Source organism: Struthio camelus, chromosome 3 (genome assembly GCF_040807025.1).
Source record: "Struthio camelus isolate bStrCam1 chromosome 3, bStrCam1.hap1, whole genome shotgun sequence".
NCBI lineage: Eukaryota > Metazoa > Chordata > Aves > Struthioniformes > Struthionidae > Struthio > Struthio camelus.
The window spans coordinates 98,516,133-98,534,762 of record NC_090944.1 but is presented as its reverse complement, the minus strand read 5'-3'; the positions used below and the strand labels follow the sequence as shown (position 1 = coordinate 98,534,762).

The window sequence follows — 18,630 nt, the reverse complement described above, 5'->3', positions numbered from 1 at the left end:
CCGTAGCGACTAAGTTCCTTTGGGCATTCAGCATCTGGGCCCTTTCTTCTGTTTAAAGACAATTTTACACTATAGAATTAAAAAAAAAAAGCCATTTGTTGATGCCTACACGTCTCTCTTGTGGCATTGGTTCATGTAGTTCTTCCACTTGGCATGTCATATAAAATTGTTACTGTGGCTTTATGCAGGTGAAGGGAATTTCAGCATTAGAGCATGGCACAGCAGAAGCGTATGTATGTGTGCTCTGTAAGTATGCACTGATAAGTGTATATTATAGTTAGCTGTGTAACCATCTACGAAGTATTGACAGACTAGAATTGTCATCCTGGCTGGTGTGGAATAACCATAGTTCTGCTAGAAAGGAGGTTTGTTTGTCTCTTCCCCCCACCCCCCCCCAAAAGCTCTGGGCTTTCTCTTCCCTATAGACTTGAAGCAATTTTAAGCATGTTTGTTTATTGTCATATGGGTGAAGCAGTTTGGGGAGGAGTTCAGATGTCTCTGTCAGTTTAATATGGCAGGAAATTGAAAAAGGGAGGAAAAAACACTTTGATGTTAAGGCTGAACCACTATTAATTCTTAAAATACAAGAGAGAGAAAGATTTTGTCCTATGATAAATGGTAATCTATTTTGTGTTCCATATACTCTTTCTCATTTCATGTGTTCGTGCTGGCCAAGGTAGCCTTATTTTTTTTATTAATTATTATTATTATTTTTTTGCTTTACCAGTGCAGTTCTGCAGCTGGTCTGATTGATACACTGAGGGTACTAGATGGAGAACTTTTTTTCTTATATACTTACTGTACACTTATTCAACAAAAGATCCAGCTGTGTTCTTTCTGACACAGTCTAGTGTTTTTAAGAGTTACTTTCCAAACAGGATTATGAAGTTAAGCGGCAAAAAAAATCCTCAAAATATTTTGAATTCAGTAGTTTGAAGCTGAACTCAGGTTCAGCTGATGCTCATCCCTGAGACAGATGATAGATAAATATTTGCAAATGGCAAAGTCGTAGAATCACTTAAAAGTCATGACAGCCAGGCACCTCATTCATGTATCAGCCCTCACTAAGGGTTCCTTTGTCTCCAAAGCTGTATACAGTGAACATTTTCAAGGGAAAACCTTCCTATGGAAATTATTCCACACAGTCTGGAGGTATTTCTGTCATTCTTGCGTTTTTTTCTGATGGTTACATCATTGTTAGTCTCTCACTTTTGTATAAAAGTGATGAATGTCATGTACAAATAAAGTTTCCCAGGTAGATTCTGGTAATGAGATTATGAACACAAGGCCAGTGTGACTTGTGCTTACAGCCCCTCTCCTCCCCACCCCACACGCACACATTCCCTTGAATGCAAAAAGAATAGCCAGGAAAAAAAAAAGAATCAAATTAAGTTTATTAGGCTTTCCATAAGTAAATAATACACAAATGTTATTACAAAAATAGACAAAAGTATTTATAAAAAATTGTGCAAATTATGACGGTAAGAAAGAGCTGTTAAAACTGGATTGCAAGTCTGGCCTTTTCAGAAGAGTCTTATATTAGGTGCTTTCCTTAAAAGTGTGGTAGGCTTTTAATGTTTGAAAATATTTACATTCTGTAGTTAAAAATCAACTACAAATCAGTTGCAGTTAGTTAGCAAGGGCGTCTCTCTCTGCTGCAAATGTTGTTTTGGATGAGCTTCAAATAAGGCCAAGTTTCAGACCGGTACAGAGGAGAACTGCAGGATAAAGAAAGATGAGTTTTGAAGTAGTCTGTGGTCTGTAGAGCTGTGCTGCATTTATGATCTGTGTCGCTTTGGCCTGTGGGTGAGTTCTTAGAAAAGAAAGACATAAATGGTTAAGAAAGCGGTCCTGCTGGGTAAACAAGTGCTCTTGCAAAAGCCTGCACTTCCTGTAGCCCTGCTGCCCTTGCTGCTTCCTAAGATCAGAAATCTTACAGGTAGCAAGAACAGGAGCTATTTATTTGATTTCTGAAAAACAAGATCTCCATGAGCTTTAGACATTGCTCATGTTTAGCAGTAAATAACTAAGCTCTTGTTTTGGGGCACGTCTAAGATCCTGCCCCTTCTCTTTTCCAGGAAAGAGGAGGCCGGTTTGTGCCAGAGACTGTTTACTGTGAACTGTGCAGACTGTAGCCAGGGTGGGCAGCTGTGTCAAAACAGGAAGCTGGCTGTGTGCTGTTAAGAAACCTCTGGTGGGAAGGCTAATTTGCCATTTTTAAGCTCCTGCATAGCTATTGTTTGTGCTTCCTCAGTAGCACGTCAGAACTTAAGAGTGAGACATTAAGCTCTACTGGAGCTGGGGTAGCTACCTAGAATTAAGCAACTGGAGTTCTAAAATTTGAATTTAGAGAGGTAAATGGCCTCAGAACTAAAAATAAACTTTCTAATTTGGCTGGTTTTGCATTAGAGGACTAAAGGGTTGGTTTGCTTGTTTGTTTGTTTGAGTTTATATAAGGTAACCAGGGCTGAGGAGAATTTATGAAGCTGCAGTTCATTAATGCATTAAAGACAGTAACACGGTGCTTCTTCCCCAAAAAAACATGCACCAACATCTCCCATCATTACCTACTACAGTGAGAGTCCCTCAGCATAGTGCGAGAAAAAATGTCCACAGAGGGCCCTGGGGGTTAAATTGAGTCTCTGGGACTGGTTAGTGAGAGTCAGAGGAAACCTACTTCATGTTTCCTTAATGATGTCCATGCATACAGGGTTGGAGTACAGACAGACGATTTGAAAGGCAAAAGACATATCAGCTCCTGAAGGAGTATCCTGGCATTTGCTGCTGTTGTGGTTTAAAATGCCCCTAGCCAACCCACTCCTCCGACAAGCAGCTTGTGGCAGTCCCACGGACAGCCTAGCACATTAGCACGATTCTGTCTGCACCAAACACTAAAACTAACATGCCCAGCTATAACCTGAGGTACAGATACATATTCCTTGTAGGGTGCCCTTTTCAGACAGTAGCGCTTTGTACCATTCACTTCAGAACACCTTTGACCCCTGAGCTTTTATACTGCCATATATGCCTCTTAACTCAAAAGCTGCCATCTTTCTTTCTTGTCAGGTCTAGCCAAAGCAGCAAAAAGCTTTTCATTAGCCCTGCTTGTATGCATGTAAACCAGTTGGTACCATATTTCTACCGGTAAAGCCTCCAGGGTGCCTATATGTCTTTTTATCACCACAGTCACCCAAGGTTAATGATTTGCAAGATGCTGAACCTCAGCTTGATTGATGCAGTAGGCATTTCTCCACCTGACTACAGCAGGGCATCATTTGCTTTTTAAAAAAAAAAAAAAAAAACCCTCAGAGCACAAATACTAGCAAAGTCTCAGTGTGCCCAACTATACAATAGTCTGGATGCTAAAGCAGTCCTCTGAGAAGTGGGATCAGTTCCCTAACTAAAGGAACTTGAATCTGCTACTCCTAACGTCCAGGTAACTGCTGAATGATCTGGTCATTGGATATTCAGAAGCAAAGGCCTTTTCAGTCTTAAAGTTGCCCTTCCTCCTGATATTTCACTATTCAGTGAGCATACCTCAGCAGCAAAAACTGCTGGAGTTCACCCCAGCATCCCCTCCCCTCAATGGAATATGTTTTAACTCTGTGGCTGGCTATTCTTATATGTGCAGATTAAAGCTTCTGTAAGTAAGTAGTAAAACCTTTGACATCTGAATGTTTTAATCACTGTCAAACATATTTATAATGGAGAGGAGGGGAACCACTAGACTGTTGCTCTGTTTGGTAAGAAAGCATTCTGCAGGCCTAGGTGCCCAAGTCCCCAGTTGGATCCACTGACAATGGCAGGCTCCACGACGGCTACACAGCTCAGTGGTGGGTGCCGCAGCACTGAAGCGCTCAGGTCAGTGTAGCCCAATATAAAACGCAGCTCTAACTGCATCACTTCCTCTCACAGTTTATTTTTAACTCTTATCACCGCTGACTAAACTCCATCTAATGAATAACAAAGTCAGTCAGTCCTCCTTTTCGCCTGCTTTAATAACTGTCTGTGGAACGTCACTAGTAGTTAAAACACCTGGCAGAAGCATCATTTCTGCGCATTAAGACTGCACCGAACCACACCAATAAATAACCTAAGCAGCCCTCAGCTCTGCTGCAGCACAGTTGAGAGCCTGCTAAGGATTAGCCTGAATCACACCTAACCTCAGAGATGGCATGGCTGCTCATTTTCTGGACGGAAAGCTACCTTTCTGTAACATTTAATGAAGAAAAGCACAAATGGGGCACTTGGGAGAACTTCAAGCATAGCATTTGTGGCTAGGAACCCACGGAAAATTCATGCAGGTAAGAGAAACTGAATCGCAGCTGAGGAACGACAGTCACTTTGGCAGGCCCTCCCACTCTAAAGCAACTAGAGGGGTGAGGACAGGAATACAGTAAATGGTGAGTATATTTTAAGTTCTGCTCAGAAAAAGAGTGGTCTGTTCACAGATTTACTGAAAAATAGGACATCTGTAAGGAGGGAGGAGACAGTTTCAATGGCACAGCAATACAGAGAGCCTGGGGAGAGCGCGGATGCCTGCCAAGGACACGGGCTAGCTTGCAGGAGGAGGTCTTCACAGGAGGAGGCACAGTAGCGGCATACGCTGACAGACCCAGTTGGAGCTAATCCCCAAGGTCCGTAGTCTGTCAGCTAGTCTGCGCCTTCACTGCCTCAGCTGGCCAGCAGCCCCTTCCGGCAAGCAGAGCCTGCAAGGGGATTATATAAATTGGGACAAATATTTCTGTAAAACTGCTGGGCACCAAGAGAGATCCTGCAAATGAGGAGCATCCCAGCTTTCAGGAACCTAATCACACTAGGTGGACAGTACTGAAGCTTCTAGTAATCTCTGTTTAAATATTTGTTTGCTATATCACGCATATTCTTATTTAATAGCTATATAGGGTGGGGAATAGATACCTCCCATTCGCCTGACTTGGCGCAATTTGAAATGTAAGAGACGTTCAAGGGTTGAAACGCAAAACTTGCCTCTTTCAAAAAGACTCTGAAAATTAGAAGTGTAAATTCCATAACTGATCTTTTGACTACCTTTAGATGCTCATTTTTAATGGATCAGAATATGTTATGAAATATTCCATCTCTTAGATATTAGTGCAATGATGACTTGACAGTGGCATATGCTGTAGGTCAGGCCAGATTATTGTAATGGTCCTTTTTAGCTCTATGAAAATGAAAATTAGTGTGAGCATCTTCATCTTTAGGCTGGAAAATAGGATTTCACTTGTGTGCTTCTCAGGGGCTATGTCTAAAGCCTGTGAGGGACCTGAACTGGAGAAATATTAATAATTAAACAAAAGCTGTGCTAGTGCTGGGGAAGAGAGTGGATAATTGGAGCTTTCTGCTACACTCTGGCTGTGGGACAAATATTTTCCAAGTCAAGATGCTTAACTTAAGATGTTGAAGCCCAAACTTGTAGGCAGATGGTTATTCTGAAATAATATTGAGTACTTTCAGTAGTAGGGGAGTTAACGTTGTTATTTTAAAAGCATGCAATTCATTTCCGGGAATGAGAAAGATGTTTTTCAATATTGTGGTACTTGTCTTGGTTACTTCTACAACAAGGATGCTAAAAGCCTTTAGGTCATGCTTGCTGAAAGGGAATTCAACATGTGGCTGGATAAGGTATTTTTTATGAAGGCTTTTTTTTTTGTCATTCACTTAAAAAAAAAAAAAACCAAAAACACACACACACACACACACACAAAATTTTTCCTTATGTTGCCACACGAGTTTTCCATGAAAAACAAATTCTCAGAACACCCCAGAACCTACTAGGACTTAAAGACTTCTTTCTTCCTTTTTTCCTGCCTTCCCCCTCTAACCCCTCAAATATGGCAAATATTAACATTGGAAAGAAAATGCAACAGAAATAACCTGGGTTTGTTGGGGGGGGGGGGGGCATGCAAGACACAGTTTTTCAGTGTTTTTTCCTCTAGGCTAAATGCACTAAAATATATGTAACAAGTTTAAAGTCTTAGACTTAAATTACAATTAAAAAACAAAAAAGAATTTTCACAAGGCAACAGGAACAGGTATGTACTATGCAGCAGTACTGTCTTTCCAACACCACCTTCTCAAATACAATTATTTATATAATGTTTCTTTCAACATGACACTAAGTTTTTATGATTCATTTTAGAATTGTGGACTTTCTGAGGAAACTGGAGAAGCTTCAGTTTCCTGAGCACAGAAATACTATTGGAAGTGACAGAACTTAACCGATTCCAAATCAAAAGCTAGCCTAGCCCCAAAAGTCCCTAAGGTAAAATCGGAATTCTTCTAAAATGTCCCACCTTACTAGGTGCCCCCCTTCTCCTGCAAATTAAATCTGGAAGATATTTTTAGAAAATCTGTCAGGTAAATCTGTCTGTCTTTGTTTTGGAGTGCTTTTTCTAAATTTTAAATAGTGACAAAAAAAAAAAGTCAATTTCAAACCAAAAATGTTTCAAACACTTTCTTCTCCCCTTTTTTTTTTTTATCTTGAAGGGTTTGCCAGATTCAACCCACATCTGCAAATAGTTTTAGTCCTCCTTTCCTCTCCCTCCCCTCTCTCTATAAATAGTATATAGAAAAAATACCTTCTTCTGTTCATTTCTCTATCCATCCAGGTTTTTACTTGATTCCATCTGTGGCTTGTTTGAGATCTGCATCCCATTTTCTTTCCTGAAATATGCAACTGCTGAGTTACTGGTGGCTTATGTTCCAAGATACAATAGCAAATTTAGGTTAGTGTATTTTACGTAATTTTTGAAGGATTAGGTATGATTGGTGTCCATAAAAAAAAATTGACTGTAAAGGAGAACTACTGAATAATACAGTAAAATGTGTAATATGATGTCACCTTCACCTTTGAAGATAGTATTAATACTGAGTCTGCAATTCTGATTGTGGTTTTCTGTATTTCTACAGTAACAATATATATCAATGTGTAGTTAAAAATCTCCCATCTTTGATTTTCTTAACACAATTGTCTGACTTTCAAGGCAGCTCTTGTGGGCTGAATTCCAATTCCCAGAGAACCAGAGTTACTTTAAAGAGCTGCAAATAAATTCTTAGGATTCTTTTTGTAATAATTTTTAAAAATCGTTCTTTTTTTCTGAGCATCCTCCAATTAAAAAATATCCTCTGGAGGACAATTAACTTGAACATATAATGTTAATGAGGCATATAAATGAAGAAAATGAAGTTTTCAACAGTCAAATCTTGATAGCATTATAATACATAAATGATTTTTTTCCCTCCTTTTGTATGATTTCTGTATTTCTGCCCAATCTTATATAAGTCAAGTTGCTTCCAGATAAAATAGATAATCAGTAACTAAATCCCTGCGGACTGTGTGAAGTCTTGTCACCTTACAAAATGTGCTGCCTTTAAAGCAGAGGAATTTTTGTTTTCTTTTCAGAACAGCAAACACTCTTAAACGATCTTACAGAAAGAATACTATGGTTGACCTAAAGTTTGCCAGTAGTTGCTACATGCGGATAATCTAACAGTATCTTGAACTTCCAGGTTTGCCTACTACAACAGGAAATCCTGTAATACCAAACATACTGACATGATTAAAGGCATAACAAAGTATGGATTTTATTCTCCTAGGTTAAGCATCTTGGCATTTACTAAATCCTAAAGCTAAAACACCTATGAAAAATAGCATGATTTACGTATTTTGAAGTTTCAAAACATTCATTTTCCTTTTACTGTTAGATATGCTGCTGGACAAAATTTTTCTCACTGAATTTCTTTGGTTACCTTAACAGAACTGCAGTTACTCTGTGCAAACTCATTAGTTTGCTGTATTCATAAGTTAGGTAACATCATGATATGGTTGAATTAGTTAATTTACTTTAATCATAGGGTTTACTTTAATTCACTTTAGTCATAGGGGTTTGATTGTTCGACAGTTTACTGAAAAATCTCATTCTGCACTTGTTAGTTTTCAGAAGAGGCAAGGAAGGAAGAGAGAACAAGAATGAAAGAAGAAAACCAGCGAATCAGTTCTCTCCCTTAATTCCAAAGCGCTGACTGATTGAAGAACAGTGGCCAAATAAAGAAAAAAAAAGAAAAAGAAAAAGAAAATGCAGCCCATAAGGATGTGTAGCTTCCTAGAGACCACTGGAAGCAACAGTTAGTCCTGTGAAAGATGCAGTGCAGTGATTAGTGCTCAGGCAGACTAATTTCAGGTTCTCCACCTCGACACTTGGGTGAGTGGTTCATAAAGCAGCATGAATGATAAATGCTATTTAAAAATAAGGAAACAAAGTCACAAGTGGTAGGGGGACTTAAGTCTGACATGTCAAAAAAGCTCTTAGAAAATATCAACATCAAGCTACTACTTAAATGTTAATGCTTTTAAGGAACGGATTTCCATATTCTCTGGAAAAGGAGCACAAAATCTTCTAATAAGAAAGCTAGGAATTGTCAACATGAGTTACTTCTGTTGCTCAACTGTCTCACTTCAAAACCCTTTCTTTCTTTAGTTTACGTTTAAGCAGGACTCAGGTCCAGCTACCATTTCCCCTGCCATCTCTCTCCAATTGCGTGGAATTATTTCCGGTTTTATAAGGTAATGTCTTATTAAAAACAAATGAAAAACCAAACAGAAACAGCTGAAAAGTGATTTGCCTCTTAAAGCTGCAGAATATTTGCCTAAGACTTTCTTTTCTTTTGGCACGGTACCTGTGTTCGCAGAAACTGCACCTCTTCTGTAAGCATCTGCTTCTCTTTGAAGAGCTGATTCTGTTTGTTGAGTAACTCCACTAGCTGCTGGGCAGTGGCCTGGCAGTGCTTGTCAAGCTGGTACAGCCTGGAAAAAAAATAGATGGAAGAATTGCAGTGGATCGGCAAGTGGGTGGAATTTGCTGTCGAAGCTCTGCTGTTTGCACTGGCGGGTGCAGCTTCCCGATGACTGTGCTCAGCCTGCTGTTGTGCTGGGACTAAGGCATTAGTCCCAGGACGGGCATTCAGTACATTTTATTTTGACATTTTATATGAGCACTTTTAAATGTTTGCACTTCTAATTTACAAGCCTTGTCATGATGTGATAGCAAACTGTTCTGTCATTTAAGTGACATCAGTTAAAGACCACAGGACCATATCCTAATACGTGTAGCTAAGCATGCCGTGCCTTGCGTGCCTCTCCTCTAAAAAGGCTGCCATGAGCTCAGCGGTGTTCTCAGGGCATTGCAGGGAACGTCAGTCAGCACATCATCTGCACACTCGAGATCTACTTAAATAACCAGCTTCCTGGATCATAAGCACTTCCACAGATTACCTAATCACCCCAAGTCCAGTTGCCCCAAACCCCTGACCAACTGGACCTGGAGTGACAAAAACTTCTGTTTTCTGTCTACTGCTCTTCAGTGTCCCAGGGGACAGGGATTCCTGGGGAAAGACATAAAGAGCCCATCACTCCAAAACCACCACTCATCCAGGGCTGGAAAAGACAGCAAACAAGCTGGTGGGTAGGAAAATGAACCTTGTTTGCACTTGAAAAACAAAAGTCCAATTTACAACAATCAAAACAGTGCTGTAGACAGGGCAACTATGCCTTTATGCAAACTGGTATTGCTTGTTATGTCCCCGCTGGTTGTCTATTACTCCACATGCCTGTCAAGAAAAAGGTAAAAAGTCTGCTTGGGACTTGCAGCAAGGGAAGTAAGCAAAAATAAGCTGCAAAGTTTGTTTGTAAAATGAAGACATTTCATTCACTCTTAAATGGAAATGTCTCTAATTAGAAGACTTTGCAGCTATCTTTGAAGCTTCTTTTCCTTAGCTATACATACCGTAGACAGAAACCCATACATCTAAACACCACTAGGCACTTGAGGAGCATGACACATCTTTGGAGAGAGCTATTACCAAGTTTTTGTCAAGATTAATTCTGGATCTAAAGTTTGCACCTGCTTTCTAGAACTATTTCTTGTTTGAGATGTAGAAATACAGCTACAGCTGAACAAAGTGTTTAAGCTTGTGTCTCTCTCACAATCTGTGGTTTTAATGAAATTAGTTATATGCTTACAATAGGGCATGTGACTTTCTGAATCTTGCTACTTTCTACTCCATGTAGTAGTTCTGACTTGTGCAGCTGTCAAAACTCAGCTAAACTAGTCACTTCTTTAGCAGGATTGTTCAAATAATAGTAAGGATCCCCAATTTTCTTGATAAAAAGCTAGTAAAATCTAGCTGAAACAAAGTTGGCAAAATCTATGTCAAAAACAGTGTTTCCTGACTGTCTCTGTAAGTCATCTTCTTTGAAAGCAAATGCAATGATTATGTAAGTAAAGGTTCTGCATGGACATGCTTTGTACTGTCCTGCTACTACGTTAACACATCTCTGCAAAAAGGGACTTGAGGAGCAGCATGGCCACGTACTGAGAATCAGAACAAAACTAAACACAGCTAACTGCAAACAATAACAGCAGGTTGTAAACTTCCAGTGAAGTAAACAAAGACCATTTTGGCAGTATAGAATGTTCTTCGGATCACGAGTTCACACTCCCTATATGTTCTAAAGCGTAACGTGTTGATCCATGAGCTTGTTTAATCTTCATTTCCTCACCACGTGTGATTTCAGGGCTGTGGAAATTCAAAAAAAATCAAAAAACAAAAACAAAAAACCAACCCCTCCCTCTAAACTCCTCCCCCCCCCCACCGTACTGGTTTTGTTTTGTTTTAAAAAGCAGTTGTTCATCCAAGAGCATTAGATGGCTTCCACTGCAAGAAGAATAGTATTGTTTGCTGAAGGCAATGCAGTAGGACTTCAGACTGGAGATCAGAGTTCTGCTTACTACTTTGCCGTAGGTTTAACTTGAAGATGATATGTAATCTTACTCAACTTCCTTTATTTGTAATGAAGATTGTTTTCTAGTCCTTTTTACAGAGAACTTACTGCTTTTTAACAGTACTGGTAGGGAGGTGTAAGCGTAAAAAGTGTTGTCTTCAGACAGACCAAGGAAAGCACTCAGTGCTGTCCTATGCAATTTAAAGGTCTGAGGCTTTGAAAAATTCTTTGCTTGAGGTTCTCTGATAGTACAAAAACCTGGCTCAACAACAGTCTGAATGGAGATCCTTGGAATTTAAATTTCTGCTGAACTTGATATACAATCAATACATTTCCCTTATGCTGGTCTGTTTTAAAAGCAGTTCCATGGTCTTTGAGAGACCTGTTTGCACAAAATTAGTGTTACTGACAGCTAAGGACATAATAGCTAAGACCCACGACCAACATCTTTGCAGCAGCACAATGAGTTTTGTCCATTAGTAAGGTAAGACCCGTTCTGGAACCAAGAGCAAATAGCACTAATGAAGCCCACGAGGAGAAGGCCTTTCCTGGATGCATCTCTTCTTTTGTGAGGGGAAGGTTCCAGTTGAAGAGCCACCATTTCAGTGCAGGAGCATACACCAGTTCTGGCACACAGACAGAAATCATTTCCAGCTCATATAAATTTTACATCAAAACAACGCGTTCTACTAGACACTCACAAGGCAGCCCATGCAAATTTCAAAAACATTACTGGGTATGAGCCTTAGTGCTCTCTATTGTAAAGCGGTATATACTATTTGATCATGTAAAGTGTAATTCACATAAGCCATTGTAAATAGAAAAGTCCTTAATTATTGAAATATTACTCAATTATGCTTTTTTGTTTTGTAACTTTTCCACCCACCGTGTTACATTTGATCTGTCATCTTGAACAAAGGTAAAAGGATGACACAGAGACTGAACTGGGTTTTCCCAGCAGGCCACAACTTGACTTCTATCATCTGCATTTATCTCTAGCGCTTGAGTACAGGGTTAATAAAGTTCCCTTCTACAATTTTGGGTCATGATGAATAAAGAGGGAGTAGATGTAGTCAGTACAGATCTCAATCCGTGAATTCCCAAATGCTGTCTACCAGTCTGTTCTCCCATAACTGCTGCCAAGCCAGCCCTTGGTCTGAACTCTGGGACTACCAGCCCGCTCCAGTGCATTCAGCTCTAGAGGACAGGCTCTGGGCCCTCTCACAATATCTGCTATTACGTGTGACATGTGCAGCACAGCCACACATTCCCATATGCATTGTATCTGGCCTGCCTGCTGATCTCGTAAATGATTCAAGATGAGAAATGAACAGCTCCACCCACACTCACTGTACTTCCCATATGTTACAACTGCACATCGATGCCTGCCATCATTTTTACAACTGGGTGACAGAACCTTCTGCACGTTTCGCTAATACGACTGAATGAGGCTGCGCAGTCACCAGGTTCGCTTCGGCAACATCACCGACCAGGCAAACGTCCTGAGCATCTGAGCGACCCTCCCTCCTTCCCTAAGCTCGCCCTCAGTTTCACATTAGTTAATTTTTCCACCAAAGTGGCAAGAGCCTCCCAAGTGGGATGTCAAGTAACTGCTTCTCCTTGGCCTGGGAGCGCTGCAGGGTAGGAACCAACGCCAAATTCTGTCGTGCCTCTTCAAGGCACAAGTTTAAGAAACGTAACATGTTTAAAGAGTTACATTTGGACTAATTACAGGATAACGTGACACTGAGGAAGTAGCTTCCATTCTGTAATGATAATAATACACTTTAAATTTGCCAGTAACCATTCCAAACCAAAAATCTTATTTCTGTATGGAGGTAGACAAGAGGCTGCTTTCTGAGACAAGTACAAGTGATTCCACAGAAGGAAAACAAAACTGAGGCATCTGTAATCTGTAATGAATGTAATCTGTAATGAATGCTTCAAGGTAAGTGTTTCATCCTAATCCTCAACCCTTGAAACTCATACGCAGCCTTTTGTCTAGAAAGGCTCCAAGCTCCGGTGCTACTTTGTGCCGCTCGTGCCCCAGCCCGCAGAAGAGCACATCTCTCAGTTTGCACAGCAGTAACATCTGGATATATAATATTAGGCTAGACCCTAGCCTGTCCAGAAACTACATGGAAAGGGACAGGTATGTTTTGTAACTTTTAGACAAGTACAGGGAGAGAACCATTGCCAGGCTCTACACAAACTATGTGAAACATGAGGCACGCAGCAGAGCTTCGGCACCAAGGCGAAACCCACCCAACAGAGTGAACTTCCACCACATTCGACAACAGGAAGCTGGACTGGCACTGCGTGGCCTACAGATGACAGAAAAGCTTCCTTCTCTTCTGTAAAAATGCACTGCTAATCCAGGGGCATCCACAAGGCTCTGGAAATAGGTGCACTGAGAGGCCCCTGCCCCGGGCACCTCACAATCCACAGGCAGCTACGACCAGCAGAAGGAAAAGCTGATGTAACCTGTCCGTCGTCCTCTGGGCTTTAAAGCTTATAAATGAATACGCAAGGACCTGTGGGCAGCGTCCGTCCACCCAGGAGCGGGGATCAGGCCTTGACAAAGCAGAGGCATTAAAAGGTTATTTATCCTTTCAGCACAGTCAGGTTCCTAACGCAGAACGTCCTCACTGCGCCCTGCAGAGCTGAATCTGCTGAAATAGTGCGACTGGATTGCAGCAACCTGCAGCAGCTGAAATCGCCAAATCCAATAACCGCGCTGCGTTTACTGGCACACGTCTTAATTGGGTTTTAATACAAGTAATCTGGTAATCACTTCTGGCCAGCCAGAGCGGAGCTGTCAGGGCTGGAAGGGCTGCTCCTGCGCGGCACGGCCGCAGCCGCCCCCCGCTGACCCTGCCGGAGCCCCCATCTGCCGGTTGCCATGGTAACCGAGGGCCGCCGACCCCGCTCGGCAGCGCCGACAGGAGACGCAGCCGGCGGTGGCGGCGGCGCGGTGCCACGCACCGAGGCGCCTGCCGCGCACGGGCCCCCAGCCTCCCCCGGAAGGACGCAACCGCAATCGGTAAAAGGAGAGCCTATGTCCTCGCACGGAAAACTGCACCGTGAAACAGCATTTCCCTGCTTAGGGTGACATAAAAGCGCCAGCCTTCGGGTTTCTAACGGCACTGCTGCGACACGTGCGTGACGGCCTGCAGGCGGACGCAGCGCCCCGGGGCTGCAAACGGGAAGCCACGCCAAAAGCATCCAGGACGCTCCAGCGACGCAACCGAAGGAGACCCTGCCCCAAAGCCGAGGCAGCTTCAAACCTGCCAACCAGCTGTTCGTTTTTCTCAAAGATTTTTAACATACTATGAATTTTAAAAGCAAATGCAGGATTAAAAACAAGATGACTTTAAAAAAAAAAGGGAACAGGCTCATTAGGGAAGGAAACAACACACAGCAGACTCCGTCGGCAAACTTCTGCCCGCTATTATCACTTTTTTCAGAGCATCCTGCAAATTTTCTGTCATGTACTAAAATGACAGGAAGTGTTTAAGTCGTGGCCCTTCAAAGAAAATATTCTTTAATATAGTCTAACAAAATTAAATTTGCATATTCAAATACCCACAAGTTAGGAAATGCCAGGGTGAAGATTTTCTACATACCTTCTTCCCACCCTGGCCCCCACCTCCACAGCTGCTCCTCTGCAATCGTCCACCATGAGCCTGCTTGGTTCCCTTCGCGTTTTCGCTTCTTTTGTAGCCAGGCTCTCATTTCCACAACCGCCTTCTGAACAAAATATGCCCTCTAGCCTCCATATCCTCCCGCCGTGATCATTTCTATCGCGCTCTCTGCTTTGGCTCCTCCTGTGCCAACAGGGCGGCCACACGTAGGGAATCAAACGTGGTTCTCTGCCAGCAGCACAGTCCTGCACCCAACCCATCCACCCGCTCAGGTTCAACACCCTGCCCAAGCAATTTGGGCATTTCCAACAGAAATTTTCGATTTCATAGAACTACATACTTACATTCTTGAAATGGCTGAATGGTTTCAGCCTAAACTGTCATTTTTGGCAAGACTAATAAAATTAAAAAGAACTTCAGCAGTGTCTTCAAACAAGAAGCATCACACAACCTTAAATATAATCTCTGGCCATCGCAGCTAGCTCCTGACACAGGTAAAGCAGGCACTGCCCAAGGTAACCTCCTGCAATATATCAATGATGAGGCCTGCTTTGCCGGCGTGAGGGTCTTGGAAGGCCAGCCTGGCCACCACAGGAAGGGTCGAGGTGTACGGGTGGTGCGCACTCATGGGCAGAGGAGAACTGACCTGTTTCAGCAGCTGCAACTGCTGCCCCAGCGAATCTCACTCCCTACCTCTCTGCCAGGACAGCAGTTTGGGTCCCCTCTGTTTCCCTGCTCAACTCTGCCGCTTTTCTCTCTCCCCCTTCTGTGGCAGAAGCAACACTGCCTTTTTCCTTAAGGTAGCAAAATTCAAATTTACCACCTCTTCAGGTCTTGAGCCAGCTCTGTAGACAAATAGGAGACTTAAAGCCAGTAGTAAAAACTAGTTCTCAAATAAGCACCGATACTTTCATTGTGGTTTGCAGTGTTCACAGATTCACCCAGTAAATTCTGAAGTAACTAGGTAAATAAGTTTAGAAATGCAGAAGAAATGCACAGGAAGAACTAAAATGCAAAGCTTCACTGCTGCCCTAAATTGCTATTTACTTAGAATCCTTAGCCACAGATCAGGACTTTGAGACATCCTTGAGTCATCAACATCTCAGAGAAGACAAGTCCCCATATGTTCCCAAAATTTAAAGGGGAACATCTGTATTGTCTATCCTTCAAATAAACGCCACTCTCCCTTCTAACCTCAAAAGCAAAACACCACAACCCACCTTTCTCGTGTTAGTAAAAAAACACTTAATCAAAAAAAAAAATCAAAATAAAAACCTTACAGCGAGGAGGAACTAGCTAGAGCGAACAAGTCTCCTGAGTTCTGTCACATTTAAGTCCTGACTTCTAATGAGACATGGGGAGACAGTTCATGGCACATTAGAGAAGGTTTCTGTGGAATTTCCCATCCGTCTGAATTCTGCTGCCACCAAAAATGCCAAGACACTCAAGTTTAGGAAGATGTGGAACGCAATCCAAACCACTTTCGGTTTAGTGAAGTAAGCACTTGCCTACATGCAAGGCAGAACAAATTCATCCAGCTTACGTCAATAGATGGTAACTTGAGGTTAATATCCTGTGCACGTTTTGGAATCAGATGCCTATAACAAAAACATTCACGTTTCACCGTGAAACCTTCGACTCAGGTGGTTCGCTATCCCTTATGAGATATTTATAATATCAGGTGACCTCAACATTTCTTCTTATTAAGGGCACTCTAATTTTTCCACACCCTTTTAAAGAAGTACCAGCATTACCTTTTCTCCAGTAAAATAACAATCTGCTCATCCATAATAACAATCAGAAATAAATAGGGTTTAATTAGAAGCTTACATAGGAACAGTAGCTTCTCCTTTGTTTTAGATGTCATCACTGACTATTAAAACGTTATTTTCACTTCCACAGCTGGTCCAACAGGTTAAGCAAATAGATCATGTAGGAAACCTGAGTCTAGATCTATTCTTGGACTTCCAATAGAAGAATGCTGAAGAGGGAACATTATCAGCCTGCTCTTTAGTAGGAGGGTGTAGCAGCTGGACTTAGCTCTTATGATGCTCACTTTTAGCCCTCCTGGGTTTTGACAGGAAGGAAACAACTGAAAGAGAAAGGATGTCAGGCCATAAAAGATATGGGTGAAAGCTTCATTAACGTCTACTTGTGTTTGAATCCCTAGGTGGAAGAAGAGATTTTTTCCTCTTTTAAGGGAATTCAAAATAGTATAACCTACGATAAGAACTCTGGATAAGGTTTGCTCTAGAGAAAAATAGTTCTGGTTACTATTTTCTGCCTACTGCTGGAAGACATTTAATAAAACGATTATCCAAACCATTTAGACTGACTGTTCACTTAAAATGCTGTAAAATATCCTGGGGGAAAAAAGGAGGCAGGGCTTGCAGCAGATAATGGTATAGAAATATGATTAATCTTTTAGTCAGCTGCTAAATTTTTTTTTTTTTTAATACATTCACCTCTCCCTGATTTTGTTACGTGCTCAGCAGAACAGAGACTGCACAACTTCCTAGTTAGGGAACAGAATCTTGGTAACATTAAGAGGATGCATATCTCTTCAAGGTTTTAAAAGTGACCTCTAGGGTATATAGGGATCATTCCACAAGGTACTTTTATGCATTACTGAAATAATTGTGCCTGCATTCCTCTCACTAGGTACCACAGTTCTTACGGTTGGTTTATTCTTATAACTGTGTATTCCATTTTCCCTACTACTTATCATAATTCCTCTTGTTTCTCTTGTTACCAGACAAACATGAGCTTTTATATACTGCTAGTTGGTGTCCACACAAAACAATCACCATATTTATTTGACTTGGAGACACTGAGAATTTTTTAGTGCAATCTGCCTAATCTGAACTCTTTCCTTCAGAAACACTTTGCCTTTAAAAAGAAATTCCCAGCATGAACCTCATCAGAAGCGACATGTAACAGACAGTACATGTGGTGTTTGGGCAGGCGACAAGAGAATTGAAAAAGAAGTCTTTACTTCTCCTCTTCCATGGCATGTGCAGAATGTACATGTGGCCCAAGCTGACATCAGGCATTTAAAGCAAAAAAAAGCTGATTAAAGCATCAGCTTCTGTTAACTTACTTTTTCAGATATTGTCTTAATTTAAAAAAATGCTACTGCTAGAAAGGGTAGTGCAGCTGAGCTATAACTGCTTCAGTTGTCTCTGACAGTTGCAATTACAGACTAACAGAACAGCTTTGGGTTCAGTCCTGCAGTCCTCACCCAGCCCAGGCTCTAGGTGCAATTAGCAAGGACCACAGGCACTACATTACCGACAACATAAAGCCTCTGCTTGTTTATGTCTATAGCTATTAGTACCTTCATTTGAAAGGTAAAATGTTTCCCACTAACGACCCTGTAAATGGGAGCTCAATAATGCCAGGTATAGTCTTTATAATAAATCAGGTCTGACTGGGTCTGCAAGGGAGTCTTCCCAGTTTAATACTTGCGTATCACAGTCCTTCAAAAATGCTCTTCAACATAAGCACGAGACTGCTATACTGTATCATTTGACTGCTCTAAACTATAAAAATAACAAACCCAAAGTGTTAAATATCCATGCAGGTTTCACTCATTAGTTTCTTTGCTTAAACCCCATCACCCTTATTTTCCACACCAGCAGTGCAAACACACCCACCCCCTCTTTTCAGCATCATCTTAAAAATGTCAGTTCACCCAAAGGCTCTGGCTGGCTTATTTTCAGGGTTCACGCTGGGTTACTGTCATTTTCGTAAGTTACAGTGAAAGTAATGATAGATGTAGATTTGTCTGCAATGTGGCTTTATTCTTGTGACATAAAAGAGGAGGAATATGACGTTAGGTTGGTGATAGAGATGATTTTTCTGTGAAGCCTATTCAAATAGATGTTTTCCATACAAGGGCCTGTTCCTCTCCACACAGACCAGATTGCCTCCATTTGTCAATGTACCCCAAGCCAGGTTATTATTTCCCTTCAAATACAGTTCCATTGCACAAGTCCATTTTCCAAGCTTATTCCCTCTAGGAAACAAAAACATTCGGAACAGCAGGAACATACTGAGTGGGGGGTAGGGAGAAGAGGCTGGGAAGCAGGTCACGCCAAGAGATAAGGTGAGCAGAAGAAGCTAGGATGTGCAAGAGGAGATGCAGGGAAATCGGAGCTGTGCTCAGACATGCATGGATTTTCC

The 18,630-nt window shown here is 41.6% G+C and overlaps 1 protein-coding gene across 2 annotated transcripts in view; it reads right to left on the bottom strand.

Moving 5' to 3' along the window:
* Positions 1-1,377: 1,377 nt before the first annotated feature.
* Positions 1,378-18,630, bottom strand: part of SDCCAG8 (SHH signaling and ciliogenesis regulator SDCCAG8) — a 117,185-nt gene continuing 99,932 nt past the window's right edge. The window contains exons 17-19 of one of the 2 annotated variants that reach the window (XM_068939301.1): positions 8,698-8,824; positions 6,600-6,684; positions 1,378-1,813 (exon numbers count right to left, since the gene is read on the bottom strand). In XM_068939301.1, coding sequence (XP_068795402.1) covers positions 6,634-6,684; positions 8,698-8,824 — 178 coding nt within the window. In that variant the 3' untranslated portion in view covers positions 1,378-1,813; positions 6,600-6,633. The remainder of the gene's footprint in view (positions 1,814-6,599; positions 6,685-8,697; positions 8,825-18,630) is intronic. The other variant, XM_068939302.1, reaches the window with a different exon arrangement.